At 42.4% G+C, this 17,030-nt stretch overlaps 2 protein-coding genes across 3 annotated transcripts in view; both read left to right on the top strand.

The window, feature by feature from the left end:
• The window catches only part of LOC146184827 (uncharacterized), a 12,765-nt gene extending 1,250 nt beyond the window's left edge, over positions 1 to 11,515 (top strand). The window contains exons 2-10 of one of the 2 annotated variants that reach the window (XM_084609495.1): positions 1,228 to 1,416; positions 2,495 to 2,662; positions 2,993 to 3,061; positions 3,248 to 3,358; positions 3,418 to 3,488; positions 3,553 to 3,621; positions 3,995 to 4,072; positions 4,128 to 4,184; positions 11,449 to 11,515. In XM_084609495.1, coding sequence (XP_084465621.1) covers positions 1,228 to 1,416; positions 2,495 to 2,662; positions 2,993 to 3,061; positions 3,248 to 3,358; positions 3,418 to 3,488; positions 3,553 to 3,600 — 656 coding nt within the window. In that variant the 3' untranslated portion in view covers positions 3,601 to 3,621; positions 3,995 to 4,072; positions 4,128 to 4,184; positions 11,449 to 11,515. Of the gene's footprint in view, positions 1 to 1,227; positions 1,417 to 2,494; positions 2,663 to 2,992; positions 3,062 to 3,244; positions 3,359 to 3,417; positions 3,489 to 3,552; positions 3,622 to 3,994; positions 4,073 to 4,127; positions 4,185 to 11,448 lie in introns of both variants that reach the window. The other variant, XM_084609494.1, reaches the window with a different exon arrangement.
• LOC146184826 (uncharacterized) lies at positions 11,510 to 16,633 on the top strand. Its single transcript, XM_084609496.1, has 4 exons — positions 11,510 to 11,666; positions 13,390 to 13,549; positions 13,784 to 13,909; positions 16,205 to 16,633. Exons 1-4 carry the CDS (start codon positions 11,523 to 11,525, stop codon positions 16,228 to 16,230), a joined length of 456 nt encoding a protein of 151 aa, XP_084465622.1. The 5' UTR covers positions 11,510 to 11,522; the 3' UTR covers positions 16,231 to 16,633.
• The last annotated feature ends 397 nt before the right edge of the window (positions 16,634 to 17,030 follow it).

Below are 17,030 nucleotides of genomic sequence, written 5' to 3'. Positions count from 1 at the left end.
CACAAAATGTACCGTGAAAGGCACATACAAGCAAGGCAGAGTATGTTTTTTAAATATCACTAGAAGTCTCAGGACTAATACCACTTTTCGGGGACAGTTTCAGAAGGAGCATCATGCTGGTGACACAGTTCTTGAAAGGCTGCCAATAGATATGGTTCGGGACATCCCACTAGACTATATGCATCTTTTGTGTTTAGGAGTCGTGCGCAAAATTTTGCTCTTGTGGGTTCGTGGCCCTAGACATGTCAGGCAGGGAACTGGCATTTTGAATCGGCTTTCATGCAAGTTGAATGAGCTAGCTCAGTATGTGCCTTCTGATTTCAACAGAAAAACGAGAGGTTTGACCGACCTAGAACGATGGAAGGCAACAGAGTTCCGATTCTTCTTGCTGTGTGGTGGTCCCTTGGTGTTGTCTTCTACGATTCCATTTGAAATGTACGAGAACTTCTTGTTCCTTCATGTGGCAGTCACCATCCTGGCATCCGAAAAGACAACTGCAGATGATTTTGATTATGCTGATGACTTGCTGAGAAACTTTATCAGCAGCTTTGCAACGATCTATGGGAAACAGTATGTGTCTCATAATGTCCACGCTCTCTGTCATCTTGCTGCTGACGCACGGCGCCTTGGGCCGCTCGATTCATGGAGTGCTTTCCCTTTTGAAAACCACATGAGCGTTATCAAGAAGCTTTTGCGAAAGCCACAGTTTCCATTATAACAGCTGTCGAACCGGCTCGCTGAAAAATGTCTTGTGGATTACAGAGTTGCTGCTGATGCAAGGTCACATCCTGTATTTAGCTCTGAACACCAGTGTGGCCCACTTATATATCCATGTCAAGGGCCACAATTCATGAAGGTGGTACTCCCTGAAGGCACTCTGTTTCGTACTGGAAAGAAAGACAGCTGCTGCAGGCTTATTGATGGAAGCCTAGTGGCTATTGAAAACTTTGCTCATACCACAGCAGGTGTACCACACATCATTGGGCGAAAGTTATTGAAGCAACAGGAATTGTACACTACACCTTGTTGTTCTTCTCTCTTGGGAATTCATGTTGTTTCCCAGCCTTCTGCCTTGCAATCGTGGCCTCTTGGCTTCATTTCAGAAAAGTGCATGAAAATTCCATGGCAGAATAAGTTTGTTGTTTTTCCCATTATTCACACAAAGGCGTGAATGGATCTTCTTTTTGTAAATAGTGCTAATTTTTTCTGTAAAAACTTTTTTTCAAGGGGACAGTTTTGTTATTGTAAAATTTCCACAAGAAGAAAACAGCATTGCTATTGTCCATAACAAGTGGCTAAATGGCAGTGAATGTATGTGGCCAGCATACTCACGAAATATTGAAAACCTGGTCAAGTGTGGAGCCTCACCTACTTCAGACTGGATACGGGTTCCCTGTATACCTTTGGAGACATTCAGTGAGTCATGTATTTTTGCTTTATACGCACATTTAACACTTCCAGTAAGCAGGTGACAGTTTTTGTTCTCACAAAAGAAATTCTTAGTAATAATATGGGGCTTTGGTTAGCATTTTTGGTAAAATTTTAGAACCAATATCTTTTTAACCAGTATTGAATAAACCTGCATTGAATGCGATAGAGCGTTTATTTCACCCACAGTGACAAGCTTGCATATTTTATTTTAATGAAGTGCATAGGTTTTTATACTGCAATACAAGTACCGTTTTTTTGCTTCAGCTCTTAGTGGCTGAGATTATCATCTATGACTTCAATGGACTGTTCTTTAAAAATAAAGTTGCAACCAAAACAGTATTTTAGTACCTTTGCCTGCACCTGGCAGCTTAACTAAAATTTGTATTGGAGATACTTGCTGCAAACCAGAGACAGAGGTAAGAAAAAGAAATGACAAGTTGGGCTCATCAAGAGCCAGAAATAATAGCCAGCGTGTGACGAGCCTGGCATGTCCAAATCAGCTAGGGGATTGTTGCCACTTAAGGTTGGCGTCATACAGGAAATCATTGCCTGTCCTTGAATTATTTATTTATTATACCTCAAAGACTCCAGATATCAGGCATTATATGAGGGATGGGCAGGACAGGTGCAGGATGATGGATTTGGTTTCTTTCTTGAAGTGGATCAGGTTGGTAAGGTGCAATAGCTTCATTTGGAAGATTGTTACTGTCCCTAGATGATTTGACAAAAAAAATGATTGGAGGTGAGCACATGTTATAGAAGGGGGTGGGTAAATGGTCTTGTCGTGATCGATTTTGCTGGAAAGACGATGGACTGGTGACATGATCAATGCTTCTAAAGATGAATGATAGAACTTGTGAAAAGGGCATAATCGAAGTGGGGCATAATGACAAATATTATGTCTCTAAAGTGGATAATTGAGCTGGTTGAATGCCATTTATTATGAGGCAGCGCACAAGGAAGCAGACAGCGGTTGTCCTTCTTCCTGTCTGCGTTTCCCGATTCGCTGCCTCATAATCAATTGTTTTTATCTGCATCTAATTACATTGTGTATTTGCTTTAGGCAGCTATTTTGAAGCACGAAAGAAGATTCGTCGTGCTGAAGAGACTTCTGATCTTGAGAGTGAAGTGGACCTAGGAAGGGGCAAAAGGAGGAAAATACAACGAGCACTAAGTTCTAGTCCTGAGGTTATGACAAGGTCTCCACTGCAAGAACATTTTTCAATGAAAGGTATGTGTTCTGTCTCTTTGAATTTTCATTGGTTTGCCCACAGGATTTTGGGTGAAAAAAAATGCATGATCTATGTCTAGGTTTTTAGATATACTTAAATGTTAAATCCTCCACTGTATTGCGGTGCCTTATATTTTAAGGCAGTGCAACCCACCAAGAATTTGCTCTGAAAATAACATTCTATCAATCACTTATCCCAGCTATCTTTTATGGGGAAAACCTTGTTTTTGAATGTTTTAAAAGGCTTGTGCAATGCTCTTGCAAGGCCGCAAAGCAGTGTACTACCAAAAGAGTTTGGGCTGTACATTTTATATGCCTTCTTATGTGCAGAAGGAACTGGCAGACTGAACATTACAAGTAAAAGTTCTGCGTCTGCAGCAATCAGTGCTGAAGAGCAAGGTAAAAAGGAGCAAGTTTTGCCATTTTTCATCTATGTGCAAGTGCTTAAAGCTAGTTCATCATTCTAATCTGGTCAGTCATTGTAAAATTATCTATTTTGCATAATTACTGTACCATTATCTAAGCTGTTCATTTATGCTTGCTATGTTGCTATGTTATTCTACTGACCTCTCTTCTTTTTAGTAGACAGTGAATCAGACTGCTCTGAAGACAGTGTGGGAGTGGCCCATGCAACAGGCTCGGAAGTACCTCAAGCCATGGCACCTTTATCCCGTCCACACCGGAGGCAGCAATCTTGTGAGTAGAAAATATGAAACAGGCTGTTGTAGCTTTGCTGAGGAAAATATGATTTTCAGTACTCATGAGAGCTCAAATCCAGCACCTTGGCCTGCAGTTCCATCTTCAGTTGACAAGCAGCAAGCATCCCGTAAGTAGTCCTGCTAGTAACATATGTCAACCTGTTTAGTACAAGCACTTTTTCTGCACATCAGAAAGCCAGCATACCCTGGGAGGCCCACAGTACCGTAATGCTGCATTGACTGGACCTCACTGCAGTAGATGTGGGTATAGTTTTCAGACTATTTCGTGTGGCATGTTTTACAAAGGGCAGCTTGACAGGCAAGCTAGTGTCTTATTCATGGCATAAAAAGACTGGACAGGGCACACAAAAACAGAACACCACACACACACGTGTGGCACCTGATTTTCTTTTTCTTGTGTGTGTCTTGCTGGCTTTTTCCTGTTTTTCATAATGAATATTACCAACTAGCTCAACCTTCTGTTCTGATACTGGTTTTCTGTTGTTAATGAAGCACAAGAAGACTGTAAACAAAGGCGAGGTGGCTGAGGGATATTTTGTTTTCCTCTTCCCTGTGTTGTCTTTTTGTGCTTTATTCATATTATGCATGGCCAACATTATTTTCCTCTCCCTAGCTTCCAGTCATGCTGTGCCAGCTGGGCGATCACACACCAGGAATGACTGTCCCATCATGCATAGGAGCCTGACATCAGGTGTGTTATTTAGCAGCATGACAGTTCTTTCATTGATAAGTATAAAAAATTGCAGCGGCCCAGAGGAATGATGGCAGCACTCGTAATCACCCACATGCCAATGAAGCCGGAAGTAAGTTTTACATTTCTTGTTGCTTGGTGTGTCAGTATTCATTCATTTTAGATTGTCGCTGTAATAGTACACTTGAACCTGTGTCAAAAAATTTGAATGTACAGGTGCGGCCATAATAATACGGACCACGCATCTAGTGTTTGAAATCTCACGCCTTCCATACAGAAAATATGGTGGTTACTCGGATCCGTACGCAAGCGCGCCAGTGGCATGTACTTGTGCATGTGCAATGTAGTTCCTAATATTCGCTAAGGTTTACGTGACAAAATATTTTACCGTTGAGATGTGCTCAATATTTAAAATCCTGGACTATACATTAGCCTTCCGCTGCCAATATAAAAAGATAGGTTCAACCTTTGTAGCGGTGGCTATGGTCATCTGATAAAGGCAAAATACAAAAACACCTGAATGTTCTGCAAGGTCAAAACTCATTAGGAACACCAGGTTGTGTAAATAAATTTAAAGCCTTTCACTCTGCAGTCTCTCATACTTAATGTGTCACTTTGAAACGTTCGATACTCAATTTACAATTTAAACTCTAGTCTCACTCTTGTTTCTGGCTGTTAAACTATTCATTGAGTCATAGTACAGTTTCTGTGCATCAAAATCAATTCATATTTTTCCTACCCACAGCCATATAGGGCAAATGCTGTACAAGCTGTCAGAAATTTAGAGCCTAAGGTGTTTGCTTCTAAGACAGGTAGCAGGGCTCTCACCGATTGAAAGGGGCAGGGCCAGAGAGGAGGAGGAGGAGGAAACTTTATTGAGCAGAATTTCGAAAGTTCTTTCTTCGTGGGAGTTCGCTTCTCCTCAAGCCGCCCCAGGGGTGGTCATCGCTCGATGGCGCTCGACGACCTCCTTGGCCCAAGCCGTGATTGCGTTTTGCCGGCTTGGATCAGAGCTAAGCAATGCGGCCTCCCACTGTTCCGAATTGGTAATCTGCAGGCCCTCCGGCGGATGCATGCTTTCACATTTAAACATGATGTGTTCGAGATCTGCCCTCTGGTCACCGCAAAGTGAACATGAGGGGCTGTATACGCCTGGATACCATTGTGCTAGCTTATACGGATTAAAGCACGTATTTGTTTGAAGTTTTCTAAGTAGTGTTTGTTGTGATTTGCTGAGTGTATAGTGGGGCTCCGGATATTTCATTCTGTTGCTTTTATACCAAGTCGTAATTCCTCTGTACGTAGGGTCTCTCTCGCGAGCAGATCTTAGTTCGGGGTAACGCACCTCCCGGCCTACGACGAATCCTCGGGCATACTGGTGCGCCGCCTCGTTTCCAGGATGACCCGCGTGTGCGGGGACCCACAAAATTTTAATCGAACGTGCGTTTTTAGAGTAATCAAAAAAATTCAAAATTTTGGCTGCTGGTTGATGGATTCTACCTTTTGCGAAGTTTCTAATGGCTGTTTTTGAGTCGCTAAAAATGTATTTAGAGTCCGTCGCGACAATCGCCAGAGCTACAGCCGCCTCTTCTGCCTCCTCTGGCGTTCGTACTTCGTTTATCGTCGCTGAATTTTGTAAGCGATACTTGTGATCGACTAGTGCCAGGGCATAGGCTCTCTTATTCCCGTATTCTGCTGCGTCCACATATGTCGTATTTGGTAGACTGGAATAGTATTTCTCTAATGATTGGGCTCTTGCTACCCGACGCTGCAGGTGAAACTCCGGGTGCATGTTCTTAGGTAGTGGAGGGACTACCAGTATTTTGTGTATTGGACGGGGAACCGACGTTACCTGTGAGTGTCTGCCCTCGTAGTGTATGTCGGTCTTTTGCAGTATCTGTCTTCCGGTCGATGTTGCGGTCAACCGCTCGTACTGCGCCGTGAGGTGTGCTTCGATCATTTCTTCTAGTGTGTTATGTATCCCCAATTGCATGAGTTTCTCGGTGGCCGTACAAATGGGAAGACCGAGTGCTGTTTTGAAGGACTGCCGAATAATGGAATCGATCGCTTCTCTTTCCTTGGCCTGTAGGAATAAGTAGGGCGTGGAATATATAATGCGGCTGAGAACGAATGCTTGCACAAGTTTTAGTGTCTCTTTTTCTTTCATCCCTCTTTCTTTGTTTGATATCCTCCGAATAAGGCGAGATGTTTGATTACTTATCGTTCGGAGTTTTTGGATTAAATCCGTGTTTTTGCCATTTGATTGAATGTGCATACCCAGTATGCGTAACTTTTCTACTCTCGGGATAGTGAAACCATCCATGTATATATTGATGTTTGTGTTAATGTTTTTTGTATGTCGTTTTGGTTTAATGACTAAAAGTTCCGATTTTTGAGATGAGCATTCCAAGCCAATTTTCTCCGTCTCCTCCACTACCGCATCTGCTGCTTGCTGCAGCGTGTCCTCAATTGTGCCGGCGTGACCCTTCGTTGTCCATAAAGTAATATCGTCGGCATAGAAAGAGTGTTCTAGATCTGGGATTTGTTCCAATTTGCGTGCCAAATTTATTAAAGCGATATTAAAGAGAAATGGGGACAGTACTGAGCCTTGCGGCGTGCCCCTGTCCCCTAGTTGGAATTTGTTGGAATGTATAGATCCTAATTGAATTTCTGCTGTCCTACCTGTTAAGAAGGCCTTGATATAATTATACATCCTGGCGCCCACCTGCAGCTCGGATAGGGCACCCATAATAGCTTTGTGGTTCACATTATCGAAGGCTTTTGTAAGGTCAAGAGCTAATATGGCTCTTAACCTGTTATTCATCTCAGGTGCCAAGATTTCGTGCTTAATCCTTAACAGTGTGTCCTGTGTGGATAAAAGGGGTCTGAATCCCAACATAGTATGAGTGTACAGATCCCACTCGTCCATGTACGACTGAAGCCTTGCCAGGGCTACGTGCTCGAATAATTTACCTAGGCACGAGGTGAGAGATATCGGTCTCAGGTTTTCTATTGAAAGTTTTTTCCCTGGTTTCGGAATAAAGGTTACCTTGGCGTGCTTCCAAGTTTCCGGTAAGGATCCTTTATTCCAACATTCGTTGGCGAAGCTGGTAAGTTGGGAAATGGAGTTTTCATCTAGGTTTCTCAGCATAGTATTTGTGACCCCATCCGCGCCGGGTGCCGAGGGCGTGCGGATTTTATTAATAGCCGCTCGAACTTCCGCTTCCGTTATGTTGGAGTCTATTTGAGGGTTCGGGTTGCCTTTATATTCCGGAAGGGGTTCTTTGTCACGAGAGATGTTGAAATAGCGAGCCTTAAGAGCGTTAATGATTTCTTCGTTCGTGAGGTCATTAACGTGAAGGATTCTTTGTATTTCCTGCTTCCTAACTCCTTTGCTGGATTCGGGATCGAGAAGATGTCGCAGTAAATTCCACGCATCTCGCGTACCCATGTTTCCATTAAAGTTGTCGCATATTTGATGCCACTGTTGCTGAGCCGACTGGGACGCGTGATCTTGAATTTCCTTGTTTAGGTTGGCGATTTTGACCCTAAGCCTTTTGTTGTGTTTTTGTATAGCCCATCTCTTTTCCATACTGTGCCTAGCTTCCCACATGTGAAGTAAGCGATTGTCAATGTTGCTTACTTCGAGTTCATTTTCTATTTCTGTCGTGGCCGTACCTACATCCTTTAGGAGATTGGATGTCCATTCCTGGATGTCACTTATAGAATCAGAATCGTAGTTATTCCTATGCTCTCTGAATTTGTCCCAATCTGTGATTTTATGCTTTTTAGGTCGACCTTTGAAATTTCCAATCTTAATTTCGGATTCGATGATGTAGTGGTCACTTCCTAAATTTTGCCTAGTGTTAGACCATCTAACATTCGGTAGGTTTTTTCCGGCCGTAATGTCCGGACACGTGTCTCTGTTGACGCTGTTTCCAATCCTAGTAGGCTGTAGGGGATCTGTATATTGTGTGAAACCTCGTTGCTGGAGGAGGTTCATTAAGGATCTCCCTTTAGATGTGGTCTTCGCATGCCCCCATTCTACATGGGGAGCATTAAAGTCTCCCACCACGATTAAGGGGTTGTGTTTGGCTATGTTTAGGGCTTGAACGATGACTCTCTGAATTGGTGGATAGCCAGCTCTTGGGTTACTGTATAGATTAAGCACGAATAACGGCGCCTTGTTCCTTTTCGAAGGGATAATTTCTAGCAGTACGCAGTCAATATCAACGTTTTCGAGCTCGTGGTTTATGACCGTTAAATTTCTGTGGACTAGCGTGGCAGTATACGGGTCCTTTTGGACGTGGAGAGGCTTGAAGACCCTAAAGCCCGGCAACTTCGGTCGATCGCACCTGCATTCTTGTAGTGCGATAATATCTGGCGTTTTCTCTGCCTTTTGCATGTGAAGAAGTAACTCGCCTTTCTTTTTGAGAAATGATCGGCAGTTCCACTGCCATACCCTTATACAGTTAGGCGGGGCCATGAGGTTGTTGTAGCTCTGGTGTTTGCCCCTGAACTTTTGGGGGAATTCTTAGGAGAATATCTTGCAGGATGTTGTCTATAATGGCGAATTTTTGGTTGAAGTCTTTTTGCGTGGTTATTATGGACTCGAGTATTACTTCTAACTTTTCAAAGCGGTTATTTGTTACTGCCTCTAGTTTCTCAGAGCGCTGACTGCTCTGAAGTGTGGGTTGTTCAACAGTTTCCGCGAGAGTGGGCTGGTGACCAGCTACTGCTCGTTTCTTTCTAGGGTTTGGACCCTCTTGTTCCGTAGTGGGAACTGGAGTGATAGTTTCCTCTGACGCGTTTGTGTTTTGAGACGCCTTTCCTTTTTGTTGCATAGCGTTCCTAAGATCGTCATTTTCTTTTTTGAGTCGTTTATTTTCTTTTTCAATTATGCTCATTTTCTTTGAAAGTTCATTAAATTTAGAATGGAGGACCTGCAGCTCTTGCGCTAGGTTTTGGTTTGACTGACTGTGGGAGGCCGTATTTGCCCAGCTCACCTGTTTGAGGATGCTTGCCCCCGGGCTAGGCGTCCTTTCGCGGTGGCTGCTGCTGCTGCTGTTGCTGCGGCCTCTGTTGCTAGTTGATCCGTTTCGGTCCAGAGGTGGGAACGAATCTGAACGGTCCCTCGGTGACTTCGTGTCGCTCTTGGCAGTGGATCTGGATTGCCTTTCTTTCCTGTTCCAGTAGTGTCTCGGATTCCTTTCGAATCTTTTCTTACACTCGCGATCTCCGGTTTGATGTTTTCCGCCGCAGATGATGCAGACCGGGATGCATTTTGTTTCCATCGAATGCGGTTCTCCGCAATAGGGGCAGATATTCTTCCAGGGCTCCGGGCATACGTCTCTACGGTGTCCGACCCTTCTGCAGTTAGTACATGCTTCGACTTTCGGTACAAACGGAATCACTGGGAACAGTATTCCGAAGTAAATGATGCTTTCGGGTAATTCTTCTGAGTCAAAATGGATTAAGATGGATTTCGATGTTTTACCCATGTTTCTGGCTTGAACTATGGGTACGTTCGGGTTTCTTTTCCTCAGTTCTTCGATCATTTCTCGCGGAGATTCGTTCTCGTAGGCTCTGTATATTATGCCCTGCACCGCACGATCAGGTGGGGCGATGTACGAGGACATGTTGATTTCTTTGTCTTCGATCTGGATTTTCTTTACTTGCACGTACTTCAGTGCGTTGTCCTGACTCGGGGTGGAGATCGTGAAGATGTTCTTGACTTGATGCGTTCTTGCCGAATCTTTGTCAATATCTTGCATAGGTATGCCTGCAGTTGTGATGATTGCATGCTTGATAGTCCTTTCGGAGTATTTGCCAATGTCGACGCCTCCCATTGGCCTATAGATAATTTTATAATCGTTCTCCGGTAGTCGTGGGAGAGGACGTCTGGGGTACAGAGAAAGGGGACGCTGCGTCTTCATGTCCGCCGTCTCCTGTTGTTGTCCTGGATCCGCGTTCTTCGTGGTTTGGTTTTGGACGCCAGCGTTTTTCGACTTCCGGTAACGAATTACTTCTGTCCAGTCCAGTTCTTCGAAAATATCCTTGCTAACGGCTTCTCCTTGCACACTGTATGCCATGATTGGGGCTCTATTCTTCGACTACGCCGAGCTAGGCCTGATGGTAGATTTAGCGCGGCCGCCTCACGGCGCCGGCTTGTTGCTGCTTTTGTGAGACTACTTCTGCTCTGATGGCGATGAACTATGGCTCAGAATGAAGCGGAAACACTCACGTTGCTTGCCTGGTGACAGGAATTGTGCAGATCGGTGGAGAAATGGCACAAGAAGGGGCAGAAAGCGGAGCCCCATGCGAGTCTTGACCGGCTCGGTTGGCCCCCTAGCGGGCAAGTCCCGGCAGGGCCAGAGATTTTCTAACCTTCTGGTGATTTTGAAAAGTGCGGGTGCATTACAAGCCACATGATGTGTGGCTCAGAGGCCAACCACATTGGCTCTAAATTTTGGCTGTACTTGTGCTTCATGCATTTATTTGTGCGATAGGCCTTTCTGCTGTTCTGCATAAAAGCAGCGGTTTGTGATTAAAACTTGTGAAACTATAACTAAAACACCAATATGGGTTGAGTGCTTCATTCCTTATTTAACTGCAGACCTAATCAAAGGAACAGTAAAAACAAATAAATTGTATTTTGTTCTCTAGAGCCCTTCACAGTCAAAGGTGAATGTGCTACTAATTCACAACCTAGTACTTTAATGGAAACTGATATGCACTTTCGTAATGTGTAATGTTCATGATGAAAACACCCCACTATAGGATACCTTTGCGCCAAAAAGAGCTTGTGTTTTGGGCCTATTTTTGACTGTGATGGGTTGGTGATATAACAAAACATACCGTTAACAAAACAGAGTAACTCTACCCTGTTTGTTAGTTTGGATCAGAACAAATCTTTCCAGCATCCTAGTGTCAGTTGTTTCTCCTCCACCTTCCAGTGTGAATTTTTAGTTTTCTGTTTTACTACCAAAACATTGAAGTAGAAGCAAGTGCTAATTATGATCCAGCAGTATGTGTTACTTTAACATGTTTCACTTATCTCCCAGTTTGTTGGAAGTGTATAAATATTTTGTGCTAAGTATTTGTTGTTTAAGAAAGTTAATTGTTGGGCTAGTTGGTGTTCTGACATCACGAGTATATTATTTAGCGCAAAGTAATTAACAGCGCCCGTGTTCGTCCTGTCTTACTGTCCTATCACTTTGCGCTAAATAATATACTCATTATATTTGCTGTTGTAGGCAGATTGCCATACATGTGGCTTCTGTAAAAACATCTTTTATAATCTCTTGACCTTTCTGTGCATTGTGCATGACCATCGATTACCTTACAAGCATGTTCTAAAATATAGACCTCATCAGATTCACAGGCTATTAGCCAAGTCATTCGATTGCTGCAAACAAAACTTCTGAGAGTGGAACACCTAGGAATTCAAATGGATGCCATAACTGCCCGGCTTATTGCTAGAGGTGGAGTTGAACTTGAAGAAGACATATTGCAGGGACCATTTTCTAGTGCAGAAGACCTGGAATCCTTCGACAGGGAGTTGGCACAAAGCAATGACATGAAGTCTAAGCTGGTAAGTTTTACATTGTAGCCATATGACTGTTTATATAAATTCTAATGAGTGATTGCTCTCTCAATGAAAGATTTGCTTTTTCATTCACTGAAGATTCACTGTCATGATCTTAGTGCAAGTGTATTTGGGAGAGGGCGCAGAATGCTTTGAAATCTGTATGCATGCAAAACAGCTTTTGATTTATTAATGTTGTCATGTACAGTGGTGCAACACCTACACCAATTGTGCCAATTTGATATAGCTGCATATTTCTGCTCCATGCTGTGCCAGAATGCCCCGACTAGCTGCAAAAGTTGGCCATGCTAAGGGACAACTTTCTGCGGCCGTGGTATGGCTAATCACGACTTTTCAAACACTGCAGCGTGCATCACTGGCTGTTTATTTTTTTTTAGATGGTGTCACATCGTTTTAATGCCTACTCACATTTTTCTCTTGCATCCACATGCTTCCTTCACTCTTTGAGTACGCTGAAACGTTGTGGTTTGAGGAGGCTTCATCATAGAGTCATAGCACATGCGGTGAAGCATCCCCATAACACAAAGGGGCTGTTCTTAATGAACGAACATTGCTACTCTGTCCTACTGCGAAAAGGGCCGTGGTGGTACTTGTGATTTTGGAGTAGTACTTCAACACTGTGTTATTTGTGCCGCATGCTTTTAATGAATGTACTTTTAGTTTTACGCAGCTCTCGTAAGTTTGTAAGTAAGAATGCAGGTTAGCAGCCAAGAAAGCAAGGTAATTTTTTACTGCTTCCAAAAACATTACACTTTGTTCATGATGGTAAATAACAATAATTTAGTAAATTATTACTTCCATAACGATGCTAATTAATGATAGTAGATAAAGAGATGGAATGGAAATAAAAAAAAACAAATGTCCTATGAGAAAAAGAAAACAAAAATAAAATAAAAATAATGAAATAAGAGCTGTTTGCTATCTCAAGAAAAATTTTTCATTGAGCTTTTTGTGTCTTGGCATTTTCATCCTTTAACTTATGGCTTAACAGACCTGCACATTTAATGTACTGGGCAATTTTCAACATTATACAAAGTCCACATTATAACAGCAACTCATCAGAAGACAAAAATTTGTCTGCTTGTACAGAATTTGAATTGATTGGTACATTTGCACTATGTAAACAGAGTAATGGATCAGTTTGAATAAGTGAGCCTGAATGGGCTAAAGAATAAGTTTGTATGCAAGCAATTCACTATTTTATTTTGAATGCCCATATGTAGATTTTTTGGCCCCGCTGCAGTTGCTGAGTGGTTAGGGTGCTTGACTACTGAACCTAAGGATGCGGGATTGAATTCCGACCGTAGTGGCTGCTTTTCCGTGGAGGTGAAACTCAAGGTGCCCGTGTACTGTGTGGTGTCAGTACGCGTCAAAGAACCCCAGGTGGTTGAAATTTCTGGAGTCCTATGGCGTCTCTCATACCCTGAGTTGCTTATGGACAGTAAACCGTGCAAACTACACCAAGCTTTAAATGTTTTGGTTGGTATTGGCCACTTTCTATGGAAGATGTTTTAGTTTTATATGCCAAATTGAAAAATTGAAAGCTTATGCTGGTATGAGCTGCACATTGCTTTATTGATCCCAGTGAAATCTAATACTATTTACCTGCTTTTTTTTGATGATGATATTTAGGTCAACATTTCAATACTTTTTTCAACCTTTCTAGCACAGTGTGCACTGAAAGAAATGTTTTATCACTACATTTTAGGTGCAGGAGTTAAGTGCACTTTGTGGAGCCAATCTAAGCACCTCTACACGGCGAATACTTGAGGCATTGATGACACATGAAGCAGCTGTGCAGTACAGCTGGCTTGGGCAAAAGGGAAAGCGGAAGTTCTCAGCACTTCATGTCTGCGAGCTGATCTACAGTAAGTGGTGTACTCACCTCCTGCATTTGCATATTGCAGCAAGCTACATGTTTCTGTTACTAGAAGCATACAAAAATTATCTTCTAAATGGACCGTATGGCAACTTGACTGCTTTGTGGCCCAAACTATCAGACTGCAATTTTCTGAACCTGTATTTACTTTGCTGTTGTGTAGACAGCGTTCACTGGGAACTGCAATATTGCTTTGTGCTTTCTTGTATTTTTCTCAATACAGAAAGTGTTAAGCGGACAGCAGTACAAGCGAATAAGATTGACGTGAAGAATGTTATTAAGACATGGCTGCGGCATGCCGGAGAGAAACTCTTGAAAATGAAGCAAAAGCGGATGGCTGACGCTACTGGTAAGCTTTTATTATATTGCATTCTTTAGTAGGCTTTTGTGGTTAAGCATTGGCATATGTTTACTTTTACAGGACATAGACGAAAATCATTCGATGATAACAATACTGTTCACTTCGAATGGAAGGAAGGAACAGCTCAAACGGATGGGACGTGTAGGAAGGCGAGACATACACATGAGCTCATGTGTCTGTCTCGCCTTCCTACACGTCCCGTCTGTTTGAGCTGTTCCTTCCTTCCATTCAACATGAACCAACCAGCCCAACAAAGCCCTCTTCTTAAATACTGTTCACTTCCCCATTAGCGAACTTTTGTCCCCAAATTAAAATTTTATTAGAGAGTAAATGTGTTGGTGTAGTACATGCCAGAGTAAAATAAGCAATGGTGCATGGTAACATATAAAAAGTAACTGATAGCTTTACCATGTCTTGCTATTGGGTGCGAGCTCAGCAAATGGTGCTAGCGTTGGCTAGAGGAACAAATGAGATCACATAACTCCTTTTACTGCTGCTGTAGCAGGCACTGGATTGAACTTGCAAGTATGAAATGGTAAAAGTTGCATTTTTTTCCCTGTAGTTTTGCCTATTAGAGGCATACCGAAAATTGCACATTTCGGTCACGCATTGTTACTGAAGTTGCTGTGGTTTAGGCTGTTTCCCTGGTTTGTTACTACTCTGTATCTCAATTTTAAGCATGCACAACAGAATGCAGCGTAAACTTCAATTTCTATCCCAAAAATAAGTTTAGAAATAGTTTAGAGATGGTTGGTTAATCAAGTTGTGAATAGGTAAAGAAGACTGGTGATTCTCATTTGTGCACCAAGCATTTTAGCAAGCAGTGTTTCATCTGTTGACGCTGAACAGTTCAGTGAGTAGCAGCTGGAGGTCTAGCCCATGCTTTTAAGGTCTTGTGCTCCTTGTGCTTATCACTTTTGAAGGTTCGGCTAAAAGCCGGGAGGTGTAAAATTTCTTCTGAAAGAAAGCATTGGTGCCCGACATAAAAGTTTCGTTAAAGTGAGCTAAAAGATTCTGCTGCCATGCCCTGCAGTATGTATGATGGGTCATCTTAGGCAGCTCCCACAGTAATGAAAAGTAAATTCAAATACACTTGTGCAAGAACATCACAGAATATCACATATGTTGACATAAAGGCCAACAGAAGTGAGCATGCATGGGAAAACAAACATCTGTCCACAGCCCTAGTGTTATTGGTCACAGTCAGCGCGGAATAATTTGTAGTGTAGAACACACCTCTACACAGCTACATTGAAAGGTTTCTGTCATCCTGTCAGACCACTTTGCTTGAACAGAAAAGCTTAATGGCACCACTTCCTTTGACTTGTCCAAAGGCACACATCTTTAAAACACCTGAGAGCTTCCTGCTCTTGCAGAAAAATCTTATATTACCAAGATTCAGTAACTGCTTATATCTGATTGGTTGTGTAGCAGCTTCAGTTATTTCCATAACACCGTCAACTGTGCTTGGTGGTGCACATCTTCGCTGTAACAAGTTTGGCCATGTTTTGGCAGCTCACTGACATGGTGTAGTGCTTTCTTGCGTAATGAGTGGGTCTGATACCTCAAATTAAAATTAAACAGGCCCAGACCGAAGTACGTAATAAACAACTACATAAATATAGTATTATCGCTCAACTGAACTGCTTAGGAAAGCATCATACAGCAGCAGTTTACTGCACATCATTCCACTTTATGCATCATGCGGGCACTGCCAAGAGGTGGTGTCACTATATGTGCTCGTGCCTAATATTAGGATTATACATCTTAGCCTCACTAGTTTGCATTATTTGGCTGTAACAAATTTGAGTTCACGCTACATTAGCAGAAACTTCACCTATGCAGTAGAGGTCTAGGCTTAGTACTTCAGGCCAGTGTAAAAAAATCCTGCTGTAGGTGGATTATATTTGTGAAGTTACATCGCTGTATTCTTGAAGCCATTAGCCGCTGATGTAATGTCACAGTCCTAGTTCTGACGTTTTTCTTTTTTCAATTTCTTAATGCTTGCATTAAAGCAGACTGCCATATTCACTGGTATAAAAAATGCACCCTCACTTCAGTTGTTGGCAATTTAATAAAAAGCAAAATGTCAAAAGCAAAATGCATACAGAAAGTGGACTAAAGTACAAAAGAGTCTGGCTTGGGTCCATTCACAACAAGCAGCATTGCCTGATAGTGGTGATGGGGGCAGGGGGGTTCCTGCCACCTACTAAAGGCTGTTTGAGTTCTTTGAGGCAAAAAGTTGGCTTAGAGACATTAAATGATGCAGTTTACAATTTTCAGGTGTCCCCACTGAAGAAGTCTCCTAACTGCTGCGTTGAAACTACAGCTGCCTCGGGAGCCCTGCAAGACTCGGTGTGAAGATGTTCTTTTTTCATTATGTTGCAGCTCATTTTTTTGTGCTGTTCTAGTCACCAAGCTGAGTGTCCAACATATTTACAACCCAGCTGCCATATCCATAAGAAGGAACTGGGCAATTTGAAAAGTGAAGCTTTTGCTATCATATATATATGTTAAAGTTTAGTGAGTACTTATTGTACAGTTTTAGTCTGTAAGCACAGAGTGCTACATATTTGCACTACTTGCATAAAATATAATTTGTGTAAGTACATTTGAGTCCATATTCTGCATGTAAACATCACTGGTGTCACTTTTTTACATTAAAAGTTTAGTTAAACATCTTCAGTTAAACCTATGCAACTGCTTATTTCATAGGCTGGAACACAATCAACACAACACAATCACATAAGCAGAGGATTGCTCCAAAGCATGCACATTTTTTCATGACTATTTAGTTCTGCCATCGAAGATCTAGTGGTATCCAAAAAATATATACGTGTTCTTCCTTGTTCCTCTAGAGATTTTTTTTTCTTTTCATCATCAGTTAATGTGCTACTTGTGTATGCCCCCACGAACGAGTTTCAAGGTATTTTTCATGTTATTCCAGACGTTTCTCAAGTTGATTTGCTTACGTGCTATACTCGAATTTCAAGCAGGATTTGGAGTTGTGCATGGGACAATTAAGCACTATGGCAAAGGTGCTTGTATAGCTGTCATGCGTTTCTAATCCCCTGTAATTGCACCTGCTGCTGCAGCATAATGTGTTGTG

This window comes from Amblyomma maculatum, chromosome 7 (genome assembly GCF_055883805.1).
Source record: "Amblyomma maculatum isolate TAMU_Amacu chromosome 7, ASM5588380v1, whole genome shotgun sequence".
Taxonomy (NCBI): Eukaryota; Metazoa; Arthropoda; class Arachnida; order Ixodida; family Ixodidae; genus Amblyomma; species Amblyomma maculatum.
This window is presented reverse-complemented; position numbering and strand designations above follow the sequence as displayed.

What these genes read in the sequence shown, in the direction of transcription:
- LOC146184826 (XM_084609496.1), top strand. Translation starts at nt 11,523, where the DNA reads ATGGATGCCATAACTGCCCGGCTTATTGCTAGAGGTGGAGTTGAACTT. An exon ending in ATGACATGAAGTCTAAGCTG is followed by an intron (nt 11,667 to 13,389) that starts GTAAGTTTTACA and finishes ACTACATTTTAG; the next exon opens with GTGCAGGAGTTAAGTGCACT. An exon ending in GCGGATGGCTGACGCTACTG is followed by an intron (nt 13,910 to 16,204) that starts GTAAGCTTTTAT and finishes TACAATTTTCAG; the next exon opens with GTGTCCCCACTGAAGAAGTC.